We start from the raw sequence: 25,708 nt of genomic DNA on the forward strand, positions 1-25,708 counted from the left end.
ATAGGTCAAAATGCTGATTAATTTTCTTCCGATTCTTGTGAGTTCTGTCAAGCTAAGCTTTCCGATCCTAAGTAAAAATCCTCTTAGCATAGAAAGAGTTCTTCCTGGAGGCTCAGGATGTTGTGTCTACTTCAAACTTACACAAAAGGTTTGGGACAAATATTAATGTTTAACAGGAGCAGGTGTGTAACAATGGCCCGGAAAATGTCATCATTTTGTTTTTTGCCTTCTACACCGGGGGTTGGCAAACAGTTACGGGCCAAATCTCACTTACCACCTGTTTTTGTAAATAAAGTTTTATTGGAACGTAGTCCTGCCCACTTGCTTACATATTATCTATGGCTGCTTTCATGCTAAAACAGCAGCAGAATCAATTTGTTGTGGCAGATGGCATATGGCCAGTAGAGCCTAAAATGTATACTACGTGGCCCTTTATAGAAGTTTGTCAACACTATTCTGGACTCGGGTGCTGTGCTGTCCAGTATGACAGCCACTAGCCACATGTAGCTGCTGAGCATTCAGAATGCAGCTGGTGTGAGTTGAGATGTGTTATAAGTGTAAAACACATATGGGATTCCAAAGACAGTAAAAAGAAAGAAACAGAATGTAAAATATGATCGATTTTTAAATACTGATTAAATGTTGAAATTATAATATTATTATGATATTATATTATATGAGATTATAATATTACCTTACTTGTTTCTACTTTTTTTAGTGTGACTACTAGAAAATTTGATATGTGCCTTGCATTTGTGGCTCACACTATATTTCTATTGACAGTGCTGGTCTAGAGTCTGGAATTTGGGAATTTATGTGACCTCTAAAAAAAGTCAGAAAGAGGGGACATGGGGGAAGAGAAAAAAAAAAGCAGTCTCTTGTATTTGCAAATATCTTTCTAAAATAATAAAATATAATTTGGCTATTCCTCATCAGAAGAGATACTCAAAAAGAATGGATTAGGATGTCTATAGAAACAGCCTTAGGTGAATTCTTCCAGAAGCGACTCTGACTGAGAATTTGAATTGGGAGATAATTCGGAAAGCATCTGGAAGAGAGAGGGGAGGCAAAACAGGAGGGAAGGAAGACGAAGGAGGGCGTGTTCATGAGCAGGTTGCTGCTATGGACCCACGTGCTGCCTCCCTTTGGGGCGCTGTGGGAGATTTTATAGAATGAGGCTCTGAGAGGTCCCACCCAGGAGGTGAGCAAGCTGAGCTGTTTCCCCACCAGCTGCCAGTAGTTGCTGGTTGATGGCTGCTCCTAGGGGCGTCAGTCTCCCCTTACTCTTCCCAGCACCACCAGCCTGCCCTGCCTGGGGTCAGGTCAGGCACGGGTACGTGCAGGAAAAAGCCATCAGCAAGCTTGAGAACAGTGTCTGCCAGAGGCACCTCTAGTGTCTGGTACTGACACCAAACTGAATGCTTTATCCTATTTTCAACAAACATTAGCGTAGCTCCCTGGCGTATGTGTTCATCTTCTCATTTGATCTTAATAGCATAGATAGGTAGTTTCATCATTAGCCACACATTATGGATGGGAAAACTGTGCCCCAAGACATTCCCAGTCATTTGTCCAAGAGAGTATAGCTGGGATGGTGGCCCTGGTCTCCTTGCTCTGCATGTGTGATCACTCCTGCCTGATTCCTTGCACAAGGCTTGAAAAGGAGATGGAAATATATTGAAGTTTTCAAAGTGAGAACAAGAAACTAAAACTAATTTTTTTGGACTCTGTAGAATTTTTTAGCTACCCATAGAGAAATAGACACTTATATCTACTTAGTCCCAAGACTCTTACACTGAAAAACATTATCTTTCTTTTGCACAAAAGCACAATCAAACTAGAGAGGTTGCAGAATCTGCTGACCACCACACAGGATGGTAGTGATAGAGTTAAATTCCAGAAAACCTCCAGGGAAGTCCCTGTAGCGGAAGCTTCTGGATGCATGGCTCATTGAGGACTGGATTTTGTTACCTTCCCATTACCCAGGTTCTCTTCTAAAGTGTTGTCAGCCCCTTTGGTACCACTTGGAAACAAGTCTCTCTCTTGGCTTAATGTCCCTTTATTATACTTCTAACCGACTCAGTAATTCTTTGCGGGCTTCAGTAACACTTGTACTATTTAAATTTGAATAACCCCAAAGGATCTGGATAGGTCAGGGTGTTTAAACCACAGGCTTTAGTCTATGTATTAGTTGATTAAAAACAGATTTTATACATGATGTATACTTAATAAAGAGGGGGGAGGAAGCAGATGTTTGTAAAGGCTAAACGTTTTGGATTGCATTTATTTGGCCCTCTTTTGCTGACTAGCTTTAGAAAAGTTATACCTATGACAATTGAATTGTAAACAGTTAGATGATGTATTTCCTTAGAAATTTCCTGCTGTGAAGGGTCAGCCAAAAAGAAAAGTAAAAGGATTCCCAAAGATTAACACACCAAAAACAGTTGACAAATATACCTAACAGTCATATCTAAGTCAGGGACATTGAATAATGGAATGCCTCAGAATTATTCTCTAATCTTTAACCATAAAGTGATTAGCAGTTGCAGTTCATTTAATCCAAACAATAGAAATTTTTTTGGCTTTTATTGTTGTTCTTGTTGTTGTTATTAAGAGCTTTGAAAGCGAGTTTTTCTCTGTTGCAAACATGAAGTCATTAAATTGCACCTAAGTCACTCTGTCTGGCTCATTCTCTGGCCTCTTGTTGTATCCTGTTCTTTAAGTGAGAAACAGTTATTTTTCTCCTTTAAAATTCTCTTATTTGAGATGTTTTGAGTGTTTCCAAGACAAAATTGAGGATTTCTTCTTGGTTTTCCAGTCCAGATAAAATATGCATAAAACCTCCCTATAAATTCTGAACACGTGAGAATTACAGAGAAGATATTTTAAAATGTATTTTAAAAAATACACAACCAAGCTTAAACATAAGTGGAAAGTCTCCAAGGACAAGAAATGAAAGAGAGAGCAGAGTGGTGAGACGAGGCTGAAGTTGGGCTGCTCCTGAGAAGTGGAGATGAGATGGGGCAGTGGGGACCCGAGGGGACACACAAGGGATTGCACAGTACATGTGGCAGGAGCCCCATACACCCGGAGGCCAAGACTCCCCATGCACCCACTGGGCTCACAGGGTACCTCCTGCCATCTCTGGAATTGAAGCCAGACACAAAACTCTCATGGAAGGAAGCAGAGGCACTGAGCCAAACCAGGATCTGTGCCTCTGTCTCACACAGGGGTCTTGTGGGACCTCAAGCCCTAACCCCAGAGTGTGCACCTCACCTGGCTGGACTGTGTCAATCCTCAAAGCTCAGGGAACAAAGTTCACATTAGATAAGCTGTCTGACAAAAATCACAAGACACAAGATAAAATCAGATCCTTGGAAAGCATTGAGAAAACACAGGGAAATAGGGAATTGCCTTTTTTTTTTTTTTTTTTTGAAAGAGCTTAAGAATAAGTATGTTTAGTTCTCTTGAAATTATGACAAGAATTGCGTCCTTAGAACAGGAACAGAAAGTAATTCAACAGGAAAAGGGAGATGTGATTAAAAAAAAAATAAAACCTACTGGAAATGAAAGTGCAGTCATTGCAATAAAAAAAAATTAGGCAATAGGATAAACACCAGATTAATAAATTTAACTTGTTTAAGAAAAACCAGAAATTTTTGCTTCTGACATACATTTTAAGCAATAGATACAAGTGATTCTTTTCCTTAATACGCTTTTCTAAATAACAAATTTAGGGGGCCGGCCCGGTGGCTCACTGCTACAGTGCGCCGCTTGGGAGCGTGGCGGCGCTCCCGCCGAGGGTTCGGATCCCACATACAGACCGGTCGCTCACTGGCTGAGCGAGGTGCGGGCGCAGCACCGAGGGTTGCGATCCCGTTGCCGGTCCCGGTCCAGTACGGGCGTGACACTGAGGGTTGCGATCCGTTGCCGGACACCAAAAAAGACAAAAAGGAAAAAAAAAAAAAAATTTAGGAAAGCAGAATGAGCTAAAAATTTTATAAATAAATTTCACAGCATCATAAAATATTGTCACTTTTATGAAATTAATTTTTTTAAGATCTCTTGTACTCTTTCCAAATCCTCTTTCTCAGATGGCGTTCCATATCTGAGGTCTATTTTCCTTTCCACAAGATTTCCCGTTGTTCCATATCTTCACTGTGTTTGTGGAACTATCATTAAAACATAGTTTCCCTAATCCTTTGCCCTCTCACACTGGCCTGAGTTTGGCATAGGACACTGTTCTAGTCCCTGACCGTGGAGGACTCTTCGGCGTGCTCACCTCCAACTGCATTCCATCTTCCCAAGAAATTTCCACTCTTGTTCACCAAAAAGTACCTGTCCATCCTTCCAGGCTCAGCTGAAAGACTTTGTCCCCTGGAAACCTCCCTGCAGCCATCAGCTCTTCCTTCCCCTTCTCTTGTTCACAGCATCTCTTTCCCAGTTGCACCTCCATCTCCTTGTGGACAGGGAGTAGATATTTTAATTTGTTGCTTCCCCAGTATCTCTCTTAAACGCTGGCATATAGTAGAAGCTTAATTAATACTTTAAATTATTAAGCAGGATAGTGATATAGTAAATGTAGTATTCAAGAAAATTTGATCTGGCATTGCTAGAGAAAGAATAGAAGCATGAACAATGAAATATACTATGAGTATGTGTGTGTGATGAGGACTTCTTATAAATGCCTATAAGTGGCCATAGTGTCAGCAATAGCTGGACAATTCCAACCTTCCTCCAAGGGATTAACCTCAGCCTGCCCATAAAAGGGTAAGTCCGAAAAATCTAATACTAGTGATATGTGGGAGTATATTCCCTACATTATTGCCATTTCTTATTGAGATAAAAGGATAGAAATCCAATTACCTTTCTCCCTAGTTTATAGATTAGAAGGTCCTAGGTTTATGACCTAGAAGTAACCTATAATTAATGGTTCAGTTAAATATGCCTGAGTTAGTGCAAGAAGCAGGAACAAAAAGAATCAAATGTGAACATTTGTAAAAGGTTCTTTTAAACACAACTTTTGAAAATCTAGTTTAAATCTATAAATACTTGAAATTCCATCAATTTCATTGAGGTTTTTGAAAAATGTAATAGTTTTTCCTGAGTATGAGCAATTTTGTGTAGACTAAAGCATAAAAGTATGCAGAATAATATTTTTTCTCTCTTTTCTGAACAGCAAAACTTAGAGAGTAACCTCACCAACCTGATTAAGAGGAACACGGAACTGGAGACCCTTTTGGCCAAACTCATCCAAACCTGTCAACATGTTGAGGTGAGTATCTCTGTATCTCTATGTGGTATGTTTCTTATGACAATTGCTAGATCAGGGGTTTTATAGCCTCATGCTTTACACTTTTAAAATGGGAATCTTTCCAAAAATTAAATCTCTTGCAGAAGACTTACCAAAAAAAAAAAAAGCCAGAAAACGCACCGTTTAAAGGTGTTGTGTTGGTTTACTAGGGCTGCCGTTAACAAATCACCACAAACTTGGACAGCTTAAAACAAGATACTTATTCTCTCACTGTTCTGGAGGCCAGAGTTGGAAATTGAGGTGTTGGCAAGGCCGCTTTCCCTCCAAAGGCTGTGGGGGAGGACCCTCCCTGGTCCCTTCCCATCTTCTGGTGCTGGAAGCCAGTTCTTGGAGCTGCTTGGCTTGCAGTTGCAGCACTCTCTTCTCTGCCTCTGTTATCACATGGCCTCCCTATGTTCTCTGTGTTCATGTCCAAATTTCCTTCTTTGTAAAAGGACACCAGTCATTGGATTAGAGCCCATTCTACTCCATTATGACCTCGCTTTAACTTCATTGCCTCTGCCAAGGCCCTATTTCCAAATAAGGTCCCATTCTCAGGTACAGGGGGTTACAGCTTGAACATATCATTTGAGGGGACATAATTCAGTCCACTACAGGTGTATGTGAAATGTATCTTTGTTGTCTGATGTGTTTCAATGAAATCATCCACAATTGCAGCCATAGCAGAACTGCAGTGACTCTACACTACATAAGCAAGAATAGATCCAGTTCCTTTATGTGATTTTCAAAGTCCTCTTCCATCATCTCCCAACCTGTCTTTCCTGCCACCCCACCCCATGCACCAGAACTAAACAATTGCCATTCGTTATGCTTTCAAGTCTCTGGCCTTTAACCAAGGAGTTCCCTATGCCTGATAGGCCCACCCCATGTCTATTTGCCTGAATCCTTCCTGTCTATCCTCCAAGTCCCAAGCCCAGGGGCACTGAAGCTGTAAATGTCACTCTGGTTCCCTGGACCAGAGTCATCTCTCCTTTCTCTGAATCACATAACATTTTATCAATAGTTTTCCTATGGCTTTTGTCACTATTTCATGTACTGGTTCCATTTAATCAACTAGAACATGCAGTCTATGAGGATTGGGGATCGGATCTAGTCCGTCTTTGAATCTCATGGATTTTAATGCAATAGTTTTCACGCAGTTAAAGCTCAGGGAATTTGTTTTGGACAAGTATACATGATAACCTTCCAAATGGCCAATTTGAACACTATCTGAATGCTTGCAAGTTCAGCTCCCCAAAATATCTCAGGATGGAGAAGCAAATTATTTTGAGTATGCATTTTAAATTTTTGACAGCAACTCCGTTTTCCCACTAGCAATTTCTTTAAGTCCCTTTTATCATCTAATCAGTAATCATAAGTTTATAACTTCCTATGTGCCTATAACTGTGGCAGTAGATGTACAATGTAGTAAAAAATAAAGATCACAATGTGTTAGAGAACAATGTACACACACATGCTAACACAATTAAAGACCAGTAGAGTAGCCAACCAGGTGCTGAGCTCATAGAACATTGCTTTTATTTGGTCTTAAGATCTGCATTCTTTTTACAGACTAATATCTCTGAAATTGGAGTACAATTTAAAATTAATGATGGACACAATTTAATGGGCAGTATTTTTTCATTCCTACTGACACACAAAATATGGGTGAGACAATTGTTGGTATCTTTGGATGGAGTATGGTATGGAAAGTGGGGATTAAAAGAGAGAAAGAACTGAATACTATTTGCCTGAAACTTTATGGAGGAGTCAGGACTTGAGCCAGATTCTATAGATTTCACAATTACTATTTTTTAAAGTAGGTATTGGGATGCCAGCTTATTTATTCAACACAGTGGTGTTTGTCAATGATACATTCCTCAGCATAAGAGAAATTAGCAAATGATGCTTTCAGGTTGTATAGGTGTAAACACATCTCTATGATGCAAACATTGCTACTTTGATGGAAGATTTAAAATACTTTGTGTTCATAAAGTTTGTACTTTTACTTACAAGTACTCTCTTGGTGATTAGAAACTTAAAACTAGTTACTGAGAGAAACACGAGTTGGCAACTTTTCCAACTCCAAATCTGATATGCGTTTTCATGATAGTATCCAGTAGGAATAGGGTCGTTTTTCTCTCTTCTCTGAGCCATGCACTCCAGTTGTTCACCATTTGAAGTGCTGATGAGTGCAGTGTGATAGGTGGAGGGAAAGACAAAAAATACAAAAGGAAAGAAAAGGAGGACTTAGAGGAAAACGTAGGAGAGAAAGCAGATTAGAACTGTCCAGTGAGCTCATTGGTTCACGCCATAGGCCCCCCTCCTTCCAGAACTCATCATCAAGGTGGAACCAGTGTTTCCATCACGTTGGGATGAAGGTGGGAGTGTGAAGGCAGAGCACCAGCACCAGCATGTCGCAGAGCCAGACCTTTCTAACCCTTTGCTCAGACTGGATTCGCTTTTGGCAGTGATCACGCCAGGGAACATGTCGAGCCTTGTTGATTAAACAACATTGAAAATAATAGTGAACAAGCATCATGTTTTCATTATTATAGAGTAAAGTTAATATTATACAAATAAATGGATGAACAAAATGGAATGATCCATGTGCCGTGTTTTATTTTTATGATGTGATGGCATTTGATGTCTAGAACAATAAGAAAGGATTATTTTTCTTCAGTTAAAAAAAATTACCTGTGTTTTATGGTAAATCTTATAAATGCTTTATGGATTGGGTGATTATTTCATGCAATTTCAGATAGTTATTTCTTAAAGCATTAATGTGTGGTTTCCATTATGGCCTGTAATAATTTCAGAACAAAAGCCTTTCTCCTAATGCAATATTAGTATGGCTTGAATTTACAAAATGCTGTTCATCCTAACACGATGTAAAATTACATCCTATGATGCTCAGTAATTTCCAATGATAGATAAATTCAAGAAATTTACAAGCAGACTTTATTTTTAAGAGTTCGGGTATTTTAGTTGAGATACAGTCTTTTTAAATAAAGCTATTACTGAATTGATTGTGGCAGACTTGCAAATAGACACATACAGGCTGTTAGAAGTTATTCTAGACAAGGAATAAAGAATATTCATTTCTTTCTCTGTTGTTTCTGTATAAATCCTTTGAAATGAAAATAAATGGTTTGTGGGTAAGTTTGGTATTTGGGAAATTTATTCTAGTAAAAATATTTAAAGAAAATTCTAAGTAGAAAAATAATGATACTTGCAGTACCCATGTTTACATTTGTTCCCTTATTCCTAATTATTAATATTCTCAAAGTATAATTTTCAAAAGGTTGAACACCCAATTCTTATATAGTAATCAAATGAGTGTACATCAGATTTATTGAACTTATTAGTGAAGGAACCGTCTAGTTGATAAAGCTTGTCCAGAGGAGAATACCAGAAACGGATACACCTAAACCTGGGGGAAGATGGGTAGTAGGGGAAGAAGAAAACTATAAAGACATAGCTAAATTCGATACGAAACTGATTAGTGGCCTACAGATCAGTAAAGCTGTAATATTCAGACAAAATAAGTTGCATATCATCAGTTTTCTCTAAGTTAACATCTAACTTTGCAGAGTCTAAGGCTTAATCAATAAAACAGAAAGTCAAACTCAGTTACACCTCAGTGTAGAGAGTCAGATGACCCTGACTTAGGCTGGCTTCGTAGAATATGCCCTAGTATGACACTGAAGGGGCTCACAGTGTTCTCTTTATCTTATTTCCAGGTTTTGGATAATTTTGCTCAATATGACTTTCTGTTCTGGAGACTGTTGATCTATGAGCTATGTTTGTTAAACAAATCTTTCTGGGTGAGAGAGTGAATTTTTGCCTACGGTCAGTTACTTTTAAAATTTCACCCTAGTTTGTTCATTGCATTAGATGCATTAGAGTGGGGGAGCACCCACTGTGCGTGCGCTGCACTGTGACAGGTGCCAAATGACCCTGCTCGCAGGGAGCTTACTATCTTCACTGAGACGAAAGAGCACCTACAATACAATACAAAGCAGAAAACCGTAATTGCCATAAGAGAGTTCTGGGCTACCTGGGATGTCAAAGAAGTGAGAAGTGACTTCCAGCTGGCAGCTGGGGGAGGTCGCTTACAATCTCAGCCTGCCTTCAAGGGTGGGTGACATTTGGGTTTGTGGAGGGAGGGGAAAAGCACTGCTTGCAGAGCAAATAAAGGCGTGGGGATGGAAAAATGAGCAGTGTATGCACACAGAGCGAGTAGCTCATTCTGGAAAAATGAGCAGTGTATGCACACAGAGCGAGTAGCTCATTCTGGAGAAACAGGGGTGTATAGGAAGCAAGGGCGGGTAGGAACCAGCTGTGGAGAGATGGGAGCTGGGAGGGCTTGCATATTGCTCCTGAGTTTGAACTTTGGTCTTAAACGTTCAGTGAAAATTTCGCAGTCTGTCCCAAACTCTTTTCAGAAAATGATTTTTTTGATTATTGGTAAAACAATATGGATATTTTCATGCAAAACAATCACACATCCAAGGGAGAACTTCACAGCACTATGAAACTCCAAAAAGGTAGTGAAATTTGTTAGGCAACAGCATGCTATTCTTTCAAATCAGCGCAGTGGAAAAGAATTTCCTGGTTCACATCCTAGCTTCCTAGAGCAGACTTCTTCCTTTTCCTCTTTCTGAATGTGTCCTTGTATTTCGGTATGAGCATTCCTCGGGAAAATAATTCCCATGCCAGCTGGAGCTGAAAAACTCACAGCACAGAGGCAACTCCTAATTGTTGTAAATTAAATCAATGAATTCCTTCCCACGACTCTTGAGGAAATGCCACATCCTTATAAGTCCACACCACCTCCCGGGGATTCACCTCTGCTTTTCTTTAAAATAGAAAAGTTTGAAGGTCTCCCCCACCCCACCCCCGCATTGTCTTCAAAACTTCTTTCACAAATGACGGTAAGTAAATGAAATGGGTTTTTGATTGTGAGTGCCAAATCTTTTTAAAATTACAGAACAAATGGTATGAAGGCCAAAACAGTTTGGGACTCAGGAGGAAGAGGCATTGAAAGAGCCACTTTAGGTAGACTCCCAAGAAATGTCTGTGTAACTTGATAGTTGGGATTCTAAAAGCTAAGGGGTTTTTAGCCATTCTTTTTTGTTTTCTTCAGGAGAGGAGTACAGCAGAAAGTTTCCTCTGGGTGAGTCTGAACTTAACTGTATGTAGACTACAGGACGAGCTTATGAAAAGTGACCAAAATTTGGGTCAGCTACAGGCTTCACTTTCCTGGGTCAAATACGGACTATATCTCTTCATCATCACGTCCCCTCTCCATTTTCTTTGAAAAATCAGAGAACTTAGTTTATTAGCTAAGCAAACACTTAGAATCAATGATGTGTACACATTCTCTGCGCATTCTGAGAATCAAGTGCTTTCACAACGAATACAACACCTTGACACACAATAGACATTTGGTTTGGGAATTATAGGTGACCGTGACTATAAATCCACAGAGAGATGGTGGTAAAGAACATGTGGGAGAGGGTGACTGATTGCCATAGCGGTTTACAGAAGATAAAGGCTCAGCAGACCTCACCGTCCTTGCCCAAGGTCATTGTCAAAGGGTATTCTCTAATCCAGGATCCCGTCAAAGTCTTGGCATTGGCTCTTTTGGCTTATCTTACCTTGTTTGTAACCACTTTTAAAAACTTTTTTTGCCATTGTTTTTCTCACTAAGTTTTTAAACTATTTTTTCTTTTATTTTAATAGAAAGTTTGCTCTCTTTCTGGCTTTCTCTGAGTTTTTCCAGAGCTAGTTGGCATGTGGAGTGACACACTTCTTGTGGATCAGTTAAGTGCCATTTAATTAGATCTCTGCTCACATGATGCGTCTGTAAATTGAGAGGGATGAGGGTGATGTGTTACTTAGGTGATGCGTAGCTTGTAAGAAATTGTAAAAAATAACTTGGCAAAACAAATGGGGGTCTGTAGAGGACCTTTTCATTCATTCACTAAGCCCTAAAAGCATTCATTTGTAAACTTTGAAATAAGGAAAAAATCACTGGGTTAAAAAGAAACCTTTTTGTTCAAATTAATTTTACTGTGCAGTTTTGTAATGTCAAAGCATTCTTTGTCTATGGAAACCTTGGCAATTGCTTCTTCCAAAGCCAGTGGATAAAGACCAGCATCCAAACACCAAATGTGCTGTTCGTGTCCTGTGGACATGTATCAGATCTTGGATAAAGTGTGTCCTGCTGCTTGAATGTCCAAAGTTGCAATCTGTTGTCATCTGACCCCCTGTGGGAATGCTTTTAAGGTAGAATTAGAGTCAGATTCTGGGCCTCATTAAATCACATCATACAACCCACAGTCAGCCATGGCTCTCCATGTAAATGGCTCTGGAATGATGATCATGTGACAGGGCAAATATGGCAGCATTTGGAAACTGGATTATGACCAGCCACTGTAGTAAAGGTCAATTCCCCAAGTTCAGGCTTTAGGATTGCCGTGGTAAAACAGAAGAGGAACTATTGGTCTGCACAGAACTTTGTCTCTGGAGAAGATTCATTTTTTGACTACTGCTTGTGTATAAGGCTGTGTATCCAGTTTATACCACCAAGTTTACTAAAATGACAACTCATTAAGCAAACAGTTTTTCTGAGGGAGATTAAATTTAATTGTTTATTAAAGTTGCATCTAACACATATTTGAATGTCTCCCCTTAGATTCAATGCCCTTGCCTTTGAAAAATCTGATTTATAACAGGCATCAGAGCCTGATATTTTCTTAGGTGTATTCATGAGGAATAGGGATTAATCTTATGAATTAATGAATATAAGGTTTAGTAAATTGGTATTACTTTTAGAATAACATTCCCAATTTTCAGCTTTAAAACTTTTTTTGAAAACAGTATCCAAACCTTTCATTATCTGCTAGTCTCTCTCGTTGGGGTGGAATGAACTATTGCGTCATATTCAGAATCCTACCAAGTGGCTCAGATTGGAGTTTGATCAGTTGTACCTGCCTCTGAAGACAGTCCCTCTGATATGTTTGAATTTCACAGTGCAGATTTCCATGGTTAATACTTACATATGAAGTAATAGGCCTTCACTGGGGCCCCGATTCTGCTGTAGGAAGGAAGAGAGAAAGCATGGTTTTTCTGTGGATCTTACTGTGGTCTCTCCATACAATACAAGACTTCTTTACCACGTCTCCCTCACACTATTCCACACACACCTCCTTGCCTTGAAATACTTGCGTGCTTGACTGGCTACAGCAGCTGAGATGTTTCTGGCATGATACAAAGAAGAGTAGGAACAGGTTGTGACAAATTCAGAAAATGACCATTGTAGTTAGTTCTGACTCAACTTTCACATGAAATGGTCTTAATGGGATAGATCCAGGTGAGAGAGGAATGATTCTAGGTGAGAAGGTGACTCCCAGGTAGGAGACTGAATCCCATTATTGCTCCTGTTCAGGCCGTTCAGAGACAAACATGATCCCAACAGTCAATCCATCATTTTGTTACTGAACCAACCTCTTGCATTTCTGGGTCTAATATCTAGTTTAAATTACTTTTCCTAATAAATGAATATAAAATTGTCTTCTTAATGACAATCAAGCTGAAATTATCTCTACATATAAAATAATTATAGATTATGAAAGAAACAGGACATATCATCTTTTACCTTCATTCAGTTGACTTCTATTTTTAATTGCTAAATTAAATGTTGTAGGAAAAACTGAAGAGCTTTGTTCTAATTTTGAAATTCCACAGCAAAATAACTGAGTCATGCATATAAAATGTCTGTTAACAAGAGTGCAATTGTAGCACTGGTTATTTTTGTTTGAAACAGAAATATGAAATTTTAAATTCAGCTATTTAAAAAGCCCGAGGCTACCACTGAATGTACAAGGCTCTCAGTGAGGAGCAATACAAATAAAGATTTTTACAACCAAGTGAGGTAACTTCACAGCCCAGGAATTTATGATAGAGCTTTTACTATGCTCTTAAAAGTATTTTTACTAGATATAACATCAGGTTCATATATATGAAGCGATGAAAACTATCATAGTGGCCTAATTCTCCGAGTAGGCAACCTTGGTAAGCCTGTGATCAATTCATTTTAGGAAGCCTTCTATCATTTACATAGGATTATCCTTGCAGGGGTTAGAAGGAGAGGATTATTGTATAGAATTGTTACCATTCCACAACAAAGTACTGTATAGACTGTAGTGCAAAGAAAGCAAAAAGTTGTAGGACTTAAGCAAATGTGCACTAAAAACAATTATGATGACTTGATAAGCTCTTACTATCACTTCCTGATTTAATTAACCCAATAGCCTTTTGATGTAAATGTCATTCGAATGACCATAGGTGTATGGCCTGAAGCCAGATATAACAAGAAGCAGCCAGTAAAGAAATGGGTTGAATCCAACCAAGTCATAAAATAACTGAAGTGGTTGCTGAACCCAAACCAGGTGATTAGAAAGTTAGATTCCTAGGGGAATTGTCATTCCAAGAAACAATCTCCCCTGATGGGGAATTGGAAACCTTGTTGAACCACCATACCAAAGCCTTGGTGAGTATACACCTGACGTAACAGCAGAACCAGCGAGCCTTCAGGTCTTGTGAACTGTTCTCAAATCTTTGGCCATTAACTGTTGACCTGATAACCTCAACTTCTTTGCAATGATAGATTTGCTTTCTTTAGTAAATAAGGCCCTTATTTTCTTCTTCCCCAGGAAGTCTGAGTTATTTATAAAGATGAGGACCCAAATAATACCATAAAATCAATATTTTGTGTTACAATTTAGAACTAAAGTATGTATGTTAATAATTTGTAGCATTTAAGAGAAGAGAACATATTACAGAAATTTGACAGATTCTCTTTCAGATTCCAAATTTGAAACATGTAACTTATTTTAGACCTGTGATTTTAAGTTGAACTGTAAGATAGTTTAAGTTTCAAAACAACATTGGAATGTTCAAGAGAACTTGAGTTTTACTATATTTGTAGGTTTAATTTATTAGATTTATGAGAGCTACTTAAGGAGTTGGGAAGGTTTAACTTGTTGGGGTTTAAATTTTATCCTGTTAGGCATTTGAAGTGCTCATAAAGTAAATTGAACATGTTAAATTTATAAATGCAGTTTAAAATGTTACAGAAATTTAATGATAAAAGTCTGAACAATGATTACCCATGGGGGTGAGGATCGACTGGAAGAGGGGCTTGAGGATACTGTCTGTGATGATAAGAAATGTTTTATATCTTGATTGAGCTGTTGGCTATGTTAGTTATTAAAACTTAAGATCTGTGCATTTTCTTGTATGTAAATTTCACTTCAATTTTTAAAAATGTGTGTAGAAACTTAATCAGCTAATTTATAGACAGAACTGATTGTTTAATAGAGTTGAGTCCATTTAACTTGAGTTAATCAAACATTGATTCAAGGACCCCCTGAGAGCAATTACTCTTGGTTTTATAAAATGTATTGGATTTATGAATAGAATAATGAGATTCATAATTTGCATTTAAAAGCTTAAGGAGAACTACAAGGTGAATTGTTGATATAGATGCAGTCCTTGGGTAAAAATCTTCGTGGTCTGTAAGTGCATGTCTCTTTCCTCTCCTAGTGGGTTGGACTCCTTGGAAAGCAGGACAGTCTTCCTAGTATCTCCTGTATTTAGCACACAGCACATGGCTATTGGTGTACAGGTGGAATACCCCCAGAGACCAACTGCATCCTTTTGTCTTCCCTGTAGCACTAGCTCATTCTCACCCAGAAAGGACCCTTCTTGAGAAGACTGTACACAGTGTCCCTATGATGGCAGATCTCAGTAGCCACAAATTTCTGGAGACAGGAGCAGGATCGGTGATGCACATGGGGAGTTCCCACCCAGTCTGGGGGCTCTGCCATTGGACAAGGGTTAAGAAGATGGGATCAGCAAGGGGAAGTCAAGGACAGGAGAACTGTCCATCAGGGGCATTGCAGAACCCTGAAGGGAGGTCACAGTGGGTCTTCCCCTAGCCCTTGTTATAAACCTGTACCTTTGTTTTGTTTTTTGGGTTTTTTTAAAATTCTCTAGTATACCATCTTTATTTGCAATGGCTTGCAAAAGAAAAAATGACCAGATAGCCACATTGAATCAAGTTAGGGGAAACACTTTTTAAACGAATAATTCCACACATGTAGGCACTTAGGCCTGAAGATGACTTATAATGTTTTTAATATCAGACTTTCTTGATCCCCGGATACACACACACCTCACAACCTCAAAATCAGCAACCAAAAGACACTGAATGCTACGGTCTTTCCTCTTCTGTTCCAGACCAGGTTAGCTTGGCTCTTTATGTCCTTTTGGCAAAGCCCCTGTTGTATGGTGACCGAGATCTCCAATTTCCCTCCCACTCCCCTCCTACTGCCACTGTCACTTTCACCAGCACCACCACTATTTCAGAAGAAAACTCTAGGAGGACTAGTAGCATGGATAGCTCCAAAGATCGGTGGTGCTTGCCACTAGGATAAAGATAGAAAAGGAGTGAATTAGAAGAAGGTGGGGTTAAGGAAGAACCACGCTCCTAAAGTGAAACCTCCCAGTGGGCCTTTTTGCCTCAGCAGAGTTCTATGTGAGATCAGTTAAGGCCAGCTCCCTGTAAGTGGCCTCAAAAGGGATTTTCACAAGGGTGGTAAGATGTAACTGGCTCTGGTATTTTTCTCTCCCTGCTCCCAGGTAACCAATTCAAGATACATGCCCACTGCACCCTGAATGTTGTTGAAATAAGTCCTTAGCTCCCTCCTGTCCTATGAACATGCTCTTTTCCCCTCTGCTGTGTGGTGCCTTTTGTCATCTTCCTCACCCCTGGTTTTCCCAACTCTCTCTTGCCCACTCTGATCTCCAAAGACCAATCCCACCTCCATATTTGGCATGAAAACTTCTCCAGCTACCCAAACACTAGTTGCCTCATTTCTGAAACTCTCTAGAACCACATCGTCCAATCAAAATACAATGTGAGCCATGTATGTAATTGAAGATTTTTCAAGTAATCACAATTTAAAAAAGCAAAAACAAGAAGGTATAATTAATTCTATTAATCCATTTCATTTGACCTGATATATTCAAAGCATTATCATTTCAACATGTAATCAATACAAAAATGATTAATGTGTACATTTCATATTCACAGCTCATCTCAATTCACACTAGCCATATTTTTTTTTTTTTGTCTTTTTCCGTGTCCGGCAATGGATTGCAACCCTCAGTGTCGCCCCCGTACCGGACCGGGACCGGCAACGGGATCGCAACCCTCGGTGCTGCTCCCGCACCTCGCTCAGCCAGTGAGCGGGAACCGGTCTGTATGTGGGATCCGAACCCTCAGCGGGAGCGCCGCCGCACTTCCCAAGTGGCGCACTATCCAGTGTGCCACCGGGCCAGCCCCACACTAGCCATATTTCAAGTGCTCAAAACCACAAGTGGCTAGTGGCTGCCGTAATGGACCACACAGCTCTAGAACTTATGTAGTCCACGGGTTTAGCAGTTAATGTGTGTGCTCTTGACATGTTTGCTACTTGTTCTTTAGTAAGGTCATTCTCTCTAGAGGACAAAATTCTGTTTCTACCACAAGTCTTAGCATGGTGCTTCCCACATGTGGGCACTCAACAAGTCTATAGGGTTTGCTTCATATAGTATCACTGTACACTGGTAGCATCCTCCTCATTTGTGGAGAAACAAGAATGACCTCATTTCCTCTCACTTTCATTTCTTAGGTACTAAGATTGATTTTTTTAAATTAATTACTTTTTTATAGTACTTTTTTATTGGTTATGAATATTCATGAGATACAAAGCTGATTGTCACCACTCGTGCCCAAGATGTGATGGCCACATCCATTCTGGCATTAGCTACTAAGATTGTTGCAAAGATCTCTGAAAAACCAGTTAATTTGATCACCTATACTTTAAGCGGAGAGACAAGTAAAACTGCCAGCTGAGAAGCAAGGACTACATAGAAGGTTTAGTTTGCTACCGGAATCAAAAGAAGCACTGAATTAAGATGCGTGTGGTTCTTATTTTATAAATAGGGTGCAAAGGGAGAGTGTTGGCTGGTTTGTTTTTGGTGCAGAACATTCCTTCTTTTAGCATGTTATCTGAAATGAATGATGCCAAAGGGATGATATCCTAAAGAAAGATGGTTTCTGTCCAGTTTTTTCATGTGTCTGCCATAGCTTTTAGCTCATCTGAATGAAAGAATGGGTGCCCAGGTAAACAATGCCAACGAATGCCCATGCAGAGAAGACACATGTAAATGCCAATCTGGAATCAGGCTCTGGCTACTGAAACAAAAGATTGCTTTAATTTTTGCAGAATAAAGTCTTTTTTCCTTCTGCTTTTCATGAAACGGCCTTAAAGAATGCCTCTCATTTGTGGTCTCGAAAAAATTAGAACTATGCCAATGAGGTCCGCCTTTAAGGGTTCTATTAAACAATAAGGAGGCTTTGTTCTTGGCAGTAAAATTAAAGCAAGCAGAGTTTCCATTACCTGCCCTCCCCTGCCTGCCCCCACCCCGACCCTAATCTTGACAAACTTAACCAGAGCATTCTGTTTCTCTGGCAGAAAGGTGAGAAGGCAACATTTGTCTGGTTTGTATATAGAAATATAGTTGACCTTTCAGATAATGGAGAGAGAGAGAGAAAAAGAGGGAGAGTCTGAGACTTCAAGCAATTCTTAATTCAGGCTTTAAAAAAATCAATTTTACTTCAGAGGCTTAAAGCTCTAAAACCATTGTTTTAGAAAGTCAATAATAATTCCACAATGAGTTGAAATGATGGAAACAAGGGGCCGCTAGATAAGGAAATATACATTTAGACTGACTCACTTAGATCTCATGTGTTTTCTTTTCCAGGCAACTTGCCTGCCATTGCCCAAATTTAGACCTGTTTATGGTCTGTTGCAAATGAATGCTTGTAGGTAGACGGTGGCCCTGAAGTCAGGAATGACCAAGGTGAGTATAGAAAGCACTGTCAGATGCAAACTCTGGTTAGCCCCACAATTATTCATGAGTCATTGGAGCTGTAGAACAAACTGGATGACTGTGACACCAGCTTTCTCTGACCTCCAGTAGAGCTTCTCTTAAGAATCGCGCATATTGTAGAGTCCTTTAATGTAAGCGCTCCTGTCTACAGCGGTCAGTGCCATACCCATATGGCACTCACTGATCCTATGTCCCCAGGCCTGGGGGCTTTTTCTGCCCCTCCCAGGACCAGTTAATTCCATAGAGGAGTTAATGTACACCACCCCCAACAGCCTTCAACCAGCCACTGACGGGAGATGTTAGATAAATACCATGCTTCCCCCCATTAGCTGGAGTGCTCTGTGCTGTTCCCCAGAGTTGCTCATTGGGATTAATATCCAGTTGCCCGAAGTGGCCTTGGTAAGGCACACTTTACTGGCCTCATACCATTCCCTGCCACACTTCCCCAACCCCTACTGGCGTTTCCTGGCAATGACTTTCTTCAGGAAGAACAGAACCTCAGGCCACTCCTAAAGTGCAATAATTGCTCAAGTTCCCTTTCCCCAATTGGGACCATAGCTCACATATTCAGTTTCTCTAAACTCTTTCATTGTACTTGAATAAACATGGATATTAAACACTGGGCATCAAGGATATTTAAAAATCAATCTGACAGTTTGTGGAGCCACGGCTAATGTCTGGAATACTGTCGACATCACCAATTATAGCGCTCTTATCCTGTTCGTGACACCAATTGTAAAGCTAGGCGACCATGCCAGTTGTCGGGCTCTTTTAGCCACTGGTAATCCTGCCGATTGGGCCGATTGTAAAGCTAGGACTGGGTCTGGAGCCCACAGGCCCCTCAAGGTCATTCACAGACTGGGTCACAAACCCTTCACATACCAGGCTGGGTCACCAGACCCCTTACACACAGGTCTATGAGCTAGGTAACTGGCCAAAAGGTCCTTGGAGCCATAGGTTGGAAAGCATGGCTGTGTCAGGGGGATGCCTGAGGCAGATGCTTATCTGCCTGCTTCACTCAAACTTCTCTCTCTCTCTCTCTCTCTCTCTCTGAACACAAGAATAGCAAGCAACAAAACTAAAAAAAAATTGGTGTGCATATGCACTAACTCCACACACACACACACACACACACACACACACAGTTTGCTTACGAAGGATGTGCTAAAACCACACCCAACTGGACCGAGGTGAGGGCCCTGACCAAACTATTCTATTTTGCCAACACAGGTTCTGCTGATATTCTGGAGTGACAACAACCAGCCAAGATATTTTATAGAGATCACTTGTGGGATGCATCAGAAAGACAGAACAAAGCTTCACATTTTTCAGTTGTACTTCCAAATTCAAGTTTTATCAGTGATGTAATTAAGTGTATTTCACTCACTGTAAGGAATACCAAAGAGCAAGGATCCGATCCTCATTCTCCAGAACTTTGCAGGGTAGCATGTGGCATCTATACTGGAGTAACTTAAGCCCGAATAGAGGTCCAACTTTGTATTTTTCCAGTACATCGCTGTTCAGGAATCATGGCACAACAACTAAAAAGAATGCCACTTAATGAGAAATGACATGTAAGATTGAAAGTGATTAATATAAGGTCATGGAATAGAAGTTTCCTCTTTCCATTAGAAATAACTTCCCTTCTCTGAAACATCACCTCCATCTTCCCTGGCACTCAATTAATGGTCATCTTTTGTAAGTTATATTTTACTCTTTGATCACAAAACCAAAAGTCTGATTTATGCCAAATACATTTATTGAGAATTACTTAATAGAAAAGTTACCACTTTTCAGAAACTTCATGAAAAAGACTTTATAGAGAGAAGTGTGTATGACAGGCTAATAGACACCTTTTTTTTCATTCTGTGCACCCAGCCCACATGGAAGGGTGTGAAGCATTTGTTTTATAAAGTGTGTAATTAATAAGAGAAAGGAAGGGAGGAGTTTATGGTTTTTGAATGAATTATGAGCAACACCTTCCACTCTGCTTCTTCATTTTGGAATTGCTTTGAACAAAGTTACTGCTAAACACAAAAAGAAAAGTTGGTGGTGCTAATGCCAAGAATGTAAAATTAAAGTTGGTTGAGTGTACCCTGGGAAAAATATCACAGGAAAAGCAACATTTATTATAACAGTCACAAAATATAAATATATATATTATGACGGTCATAGAAGTCGACAGGACATCATGGGGAAAGTAAAAAGCATACTGCAAGTAGACTGTCATTTTCCAATTGAAATCCTATTAATTCCATATTGCAACTATTCATGCCTTCAAGAAAGAAAACTAATATTTATTGAGCATCTACTATGTGCCAGCTTGTTTACAGGTATTTTCATTGAAAATATGCAAATGAGGAAAACTCACAGAAATTCAACACATTTTTCACACCTGCAGCCCTTTGACTCTAAAGTCCCTGATCTTTCCTTTATGCTAGAGGTTGGCAACCTATGACCCTTGGGCCAAATCTGACTTGTCACTTGTTTTTGTAAATAAAGTTTTATTGGCACACAGCCACACCCATTTGATTACGTATTGTCTGTGGCTTCCTCTGCACTACAACAGAGTTGAATAGTTGCAACAGAGACCATATGGCCCACTAAGCTAAAATATTTACTATCCAGCCCTGTACAAAAAAAGTTTTCCAACCATGGAAGTATCTCTGTCCTGCCTACCCCTCCCCCATCCAATTGCATCAAAAAGCAGCCTTTAAGGAATTCATTTGAGATTTAAAACTAACTTCAAAAATTCTGGAGTTGGTCCTCATGTTATAGCTTTCAAAGCCATTGTTTTGACGAAAGATGTAGATCAAAGTTTTGATTCATGCTAGAAAGTCCTCAGGTAGTCAGCATAGGCTGACCAGTCCTAGAACCAGTAGTTTTAATTTTACATGGACATTCCAGATAAACAGAGCTTATTAACAATCATGATAGTAAACATTTATGTAATAATTACCATGTGTCAAGCATTTTTCAATTGCTTTTCATGTATTAACTCATTTAGTTCTCACCAGTCTACCCCAGGGTTTCTCAACCTTGGCACTAGTGGCATTTGGGCTGGACAGTTCTCCATTGTGGGGGCTCTCCTCTGTATTGTAGGATATTTAGCAGCCTCACACCTGGTCTACCAGGTAAGAATTGGTATTTTCCTCGTTATGCAGATAGGGAACTTGAGACACGGGCAGTTTTTCTCCAAGAGCATATAACTGGTAAGTGATAAAGACCTGACATTTCAATCCCAGGAAGACTTCCTCAAGTCCCAGAATTCTGAACTTAGAGTTTTACCTTGTTTGAAGATTTTGCTTTACTGAAAAACTAACAGCAGCATCAATAACACCTTGGATAGGCGTGCTGTGTATGCTACTCTTCAAACTTTGTTTAAAGTTTCAAAGCTTTAGGCATTAGCAGTGGCATGTTTTCTGAGCAGTTTTATTGCCTTGTTACAGTTGTATTTCATTTATTAGAGGAATTTTATTGCCCTGCTTACCACAGTGTGTTGCCATTTTTAATGGCATCTCACTACCTTATCCAACATTCAAGCTTTATAATCTTAGAAACCCCAAGAAAAGAGGATTTATCATGAGGATCCTGGGAGGTACTTTTTTGTTTTAAATCTCATAGCAAATTCCATCTGGGTAGTTAATCAATATGTAGAATTGATCTCCTCTGGGCCAAATAATTTCCCACCATGTTACGCTATGCTGAAGGCTGGATTACATATAGCCTCTATTCACAGTGTCACTACTATTACCACCAAAAGCACTTTATGAAGGGATTCTATTTTTAATTTTTCTGAAGAGCCTTTCTTGGAGTTTAAAAAGCTTTAGTCAAAAATGTTAAATATTAAATTAATATATTAAACATTCAAAATATTGTCTTATACTCTGATTTCTCCTCCAAAGATAGAGACCCTGGGAACTGGGTCATTCTCTCTCTCTCATCCACTTGAGCGAGGTCCACAAGTATGTGACTTTGGTGTGAGAGAGTTTCAGGGTGAAGATTACATATAAACATATTAGATGACTTACAGTAATACCGCCTCCTCTTACTCAGTTCTCCTCGGCTCAGTTTTATATATACAGACTGAAGTATTAGAATCCTTTTCATTGTTCCTTCTGGCAGCCCTGCCTACCTTCTGCCCCAGGGTCTGAAATGTTCATCACAGCTGCCTTTGGCAGTAAAACCCAAAGCACTCTCAGATCCTCATATTTCTCTTCGCACCTGGTCAGCAGTGCACGGCAGGGCATAGAGCCCACTTGCATACAGTGTTTTCCCTCGTACCCTATCTTACTGGCCAGCTATCAGCTTATCTGAAGCCCCATTGTATTTCAGTTGCTCCAGTCCCGGGCAGATTGCGATTAACTTCTTCAATGTTTTTCTTTTTGTTTCTCTTTTCAAATGGGATGGATTTGCCACATTTTGTAACATCACTGACCCTTTCAAATTTGGATGCAGACTCAAAATTACATGTTCTTACTACTAGAGAAAAGTTCTTTTGAGTCTAAACAATAACAACAACACTAACATACCATTATATATGAAAAAGTTTTAAATCTTTCTCAAGGTCACCTTCATTTAAATCACCATGGAATGTCACATCTTTTGCCAGGAACACCAATTCTAGGCAAATTTGTAAAGTAGACATTTGTCTTTTAAGCCCCCAATCTCCTTGGTAGTAGTTTTAAAGACAACAAGGTTCAGAGTCTTAAACTAAAAGGGTCATAGTTTGATGGTACAATTTCAGGCATATACTAATGGTGGGCCAGCGTGGTAGAGGGCTCCTGGGTTGCAAACTTGGGGGGTCACCATTCTTATGGAATTCAAACTGAATGCTGGTGTCTGGAATTGTGCAATGCTGCACGCCTCTTTCCCCAACACCCCCCCCCCATTGGGAATTTCCCCAACACCCCCCCAAATGGAAATTTCCCATTTCCAACACACTGGGGTTATCCCCTCCCCAGCTCACTTCAGCACTTCCATCTACGTACAGATAGAAAGCGATCTAGCAAGTCAGCACATCCTTTTCACAAGAGGAGTTAGAAAGTTCTATCCTCAAAGTCCATAGATGACTAACTCATTTCAACAAAGCACCTCGAAATAAGAAAACCAGGGTTCCTAAAATGTCTGTTAGTTCAATTTCACCCATGAGAACTGCCCAGATATTTTTCCCCATTGACATTCCCTCCTAAGAGTTCCATAAAATGTTTCTAAAGATTTTAAGCCCACGCATGTCTGAAATCTAATTATGTTTATACTCTGCACTAAACATCTTATTTTGTAGTTGAACACAAGTCAGATTAAAAGAGCAAGTTTTTAGAAATAATACTTAGAAATCATTTACAGACTGCTAAAGTACATTTCACAGACACATAGTCCAATTTCTAGTGTGTGTATGTAATTAAATCCCTTTAATGTTTATATATATTTGACAAGAAAAAAATAATTGTCTGCTTTACCCCACCCCTTCCGTGAAATACTGTAACACTATTACACCATTAAAAACTTAGCAGGGGGACTTTTTAAAAAAAAATTTTTGGCCACTGGCCGGTACAGAGATCTGAGCTTCAGGGGGACTTTTTACTGGGCATTGCCAACCAAGTGCTTTGGAGAAAATGGCTAACCTATTTATCGTTAGCTAATCCGGGGAATGATTACACGTACCTACATTTCTAGAAAAGAAAAGCAAACTGCACCCAGTGACAACTTACACAGGACTGCAACTGATTATTGGTGTCTGCTACAAGTGTTAATGCGACAGAGTGATCCTCAGTGCTGAATTTGATCTCAGGGCTAGGAAAGCCGGACGTAAGTGTTTGCCTTCTGCACTCACTTTGTTATTCAACTTTCTAATTTCACTTTCATCAGACTGTAAAGGATCAGGAGGTCACAGTCAGTCAGAGAAGCAGCAAAATCACCCTAAGGATAGGAGAAAGTGGGTCAACAAGTCCCTACAGGCAAGACTCTTCTATGTCTTACGTAATTTTCTTCTCATTACACCCTACCTGCACCCAAAATACTTAGGGCAGTTATGGACACAGTAGGCAGTAGATAAATACAGCCGATTTCTGTTATTTGCAGTAGTAATGTTCAATGAAGTCACCACAAACACTGAATTAGCAAATACAGAATCATTGCTCCTAGGGGAAATGTGTACTTATACCTACACGTGTACAGACATGTGTCACACAGAGATTGTAATCGTAAATCCTAAAAACAACTCATCTTGGTAGATTCCATTTTCTTTCTTTTACAAAAGAGAAAGAGGATCAGAAGTGACTAGCCTGAGACCACCCCACTAACAGGTGCCAGAGGTGTGACTCAAACCCCAGTCAACGGACCCCACAGCCAGAGCCTCTCCTGTGGCCTCTGTCCTCTGGAGATCTCTGTCTGAGAGCTGACACAGAAAGCAGAGCTTTGCCTGTTCGACCTCAGCTGGGTGCATGTAGGGTAACTTACATTTTTGATGCTCTGCATATGTTGGTGAATAGATACAAAAGGGCCGCAAGTATTGATTTGGGGGCTACAAATAATTTTTTAAAAACATTTTACACAGTAGGCAAATTTGTACATACGGAACTTGCAAATAATGAGGAAAGTCTGGATGCGACTTGTAATGAGGTTGGCCTGTAAAAGGCAGAGGCAGGAGCACCTGCAAACACCCTTTTCACATCTTTTGCTGGTTCCTTTTTGTCTCTCGAGGGACTTGTCAGAGAATTCTTATCTGACCATCGATAAAAAGGACCCTATTCTCAGCCACGTTTGATAACATTACCCTCTTTAATTTCCTTTATACTTTTAATTTCCTTAATATGTAAAGTGTTAGTTTATTTACTTGTTTAGCCTGTTTCTCTATCCTTATATGTGAACTCTGTGATAATGGGGCTTTGTCTCTTGTAATCCATTGTATATTCAGCACTTGGAATGCTGTCTTATACACTGTGGGAACCCAGTTGCTATTGTTTGAATGAATGAATGAATGAATGAATGGATGGATGGATGGTTGAGTGCAGCTCTTTCAAAGTAAGGGTTGTGTTTTTTAAGTAGTCAGGACTTGAGCTTGTGTGACGTCGGCTATGACACTTGCAGCTATGACACTCTAAGGAGTTAGGGCCTAAAACATGAGATGATGATAATAATTTTGAGAGAACTGAGAGTGGATTTAGCTTTTGAGGAATTAATTTAGAGTATGTTGCAAAGAGATGAAGCTAGTACTATGCACTACAGGACAGCAATGGGGAGAAGATGATGCATTTCACGATGAGAAAGGAAGCTGTGGCTCTAGTTGTAGAGGTGCACGCTGAGCACATGGGTGAGGCCAAAGACAGACGAGGCGAAAGTGACTGAGTTTCTCATCCTGCAGGGCTGATGTGATATTTGCTCACAAATGTGCTTGAGATGAGA

At 39.8% G+C, this 25,708-nt stretch overlaps 1 protein-coding gene across 1 annotated transcript in view; it reads left to right on the forward strand.

Annotated features, from left to right (window-relative positions):
- Window positions 1-25,708, forward strand: part of MID1 (midline 1) — a 156,127-nt gene that overhangs the window by 80,788 nt on the left and 49,631 nt on the right. The window contains exon 3 of the mRNA XM_008571254.1: window positions 5,180-5,275. Within this exon, the coding sequence (XP_008569476.1) occupies window positions 5,180-5,275 (96 nt within the window). The remainder of the gene's footprint in view (window positions 1-5,179; window positions 5,276-25,708) is intronic.

This window comes from Galeopterus variegatus, unplaced genomic scaffold (genome assembly GCF_000696425.1).
Source record: "Galeopterus variegatus unplaced genomic scaffold, G_variegatus-3.0.2 Scaffold37, whole genome shotgun sequence".
In the NCBI taxonomy this organism is placed as follows: domain Eukaryota; kingdom Metazoa; phylum Chordata; class Mammalia; order Dermoptera; family Cynocephalidae; genus Galeopterus; species Galeopterus variegatus.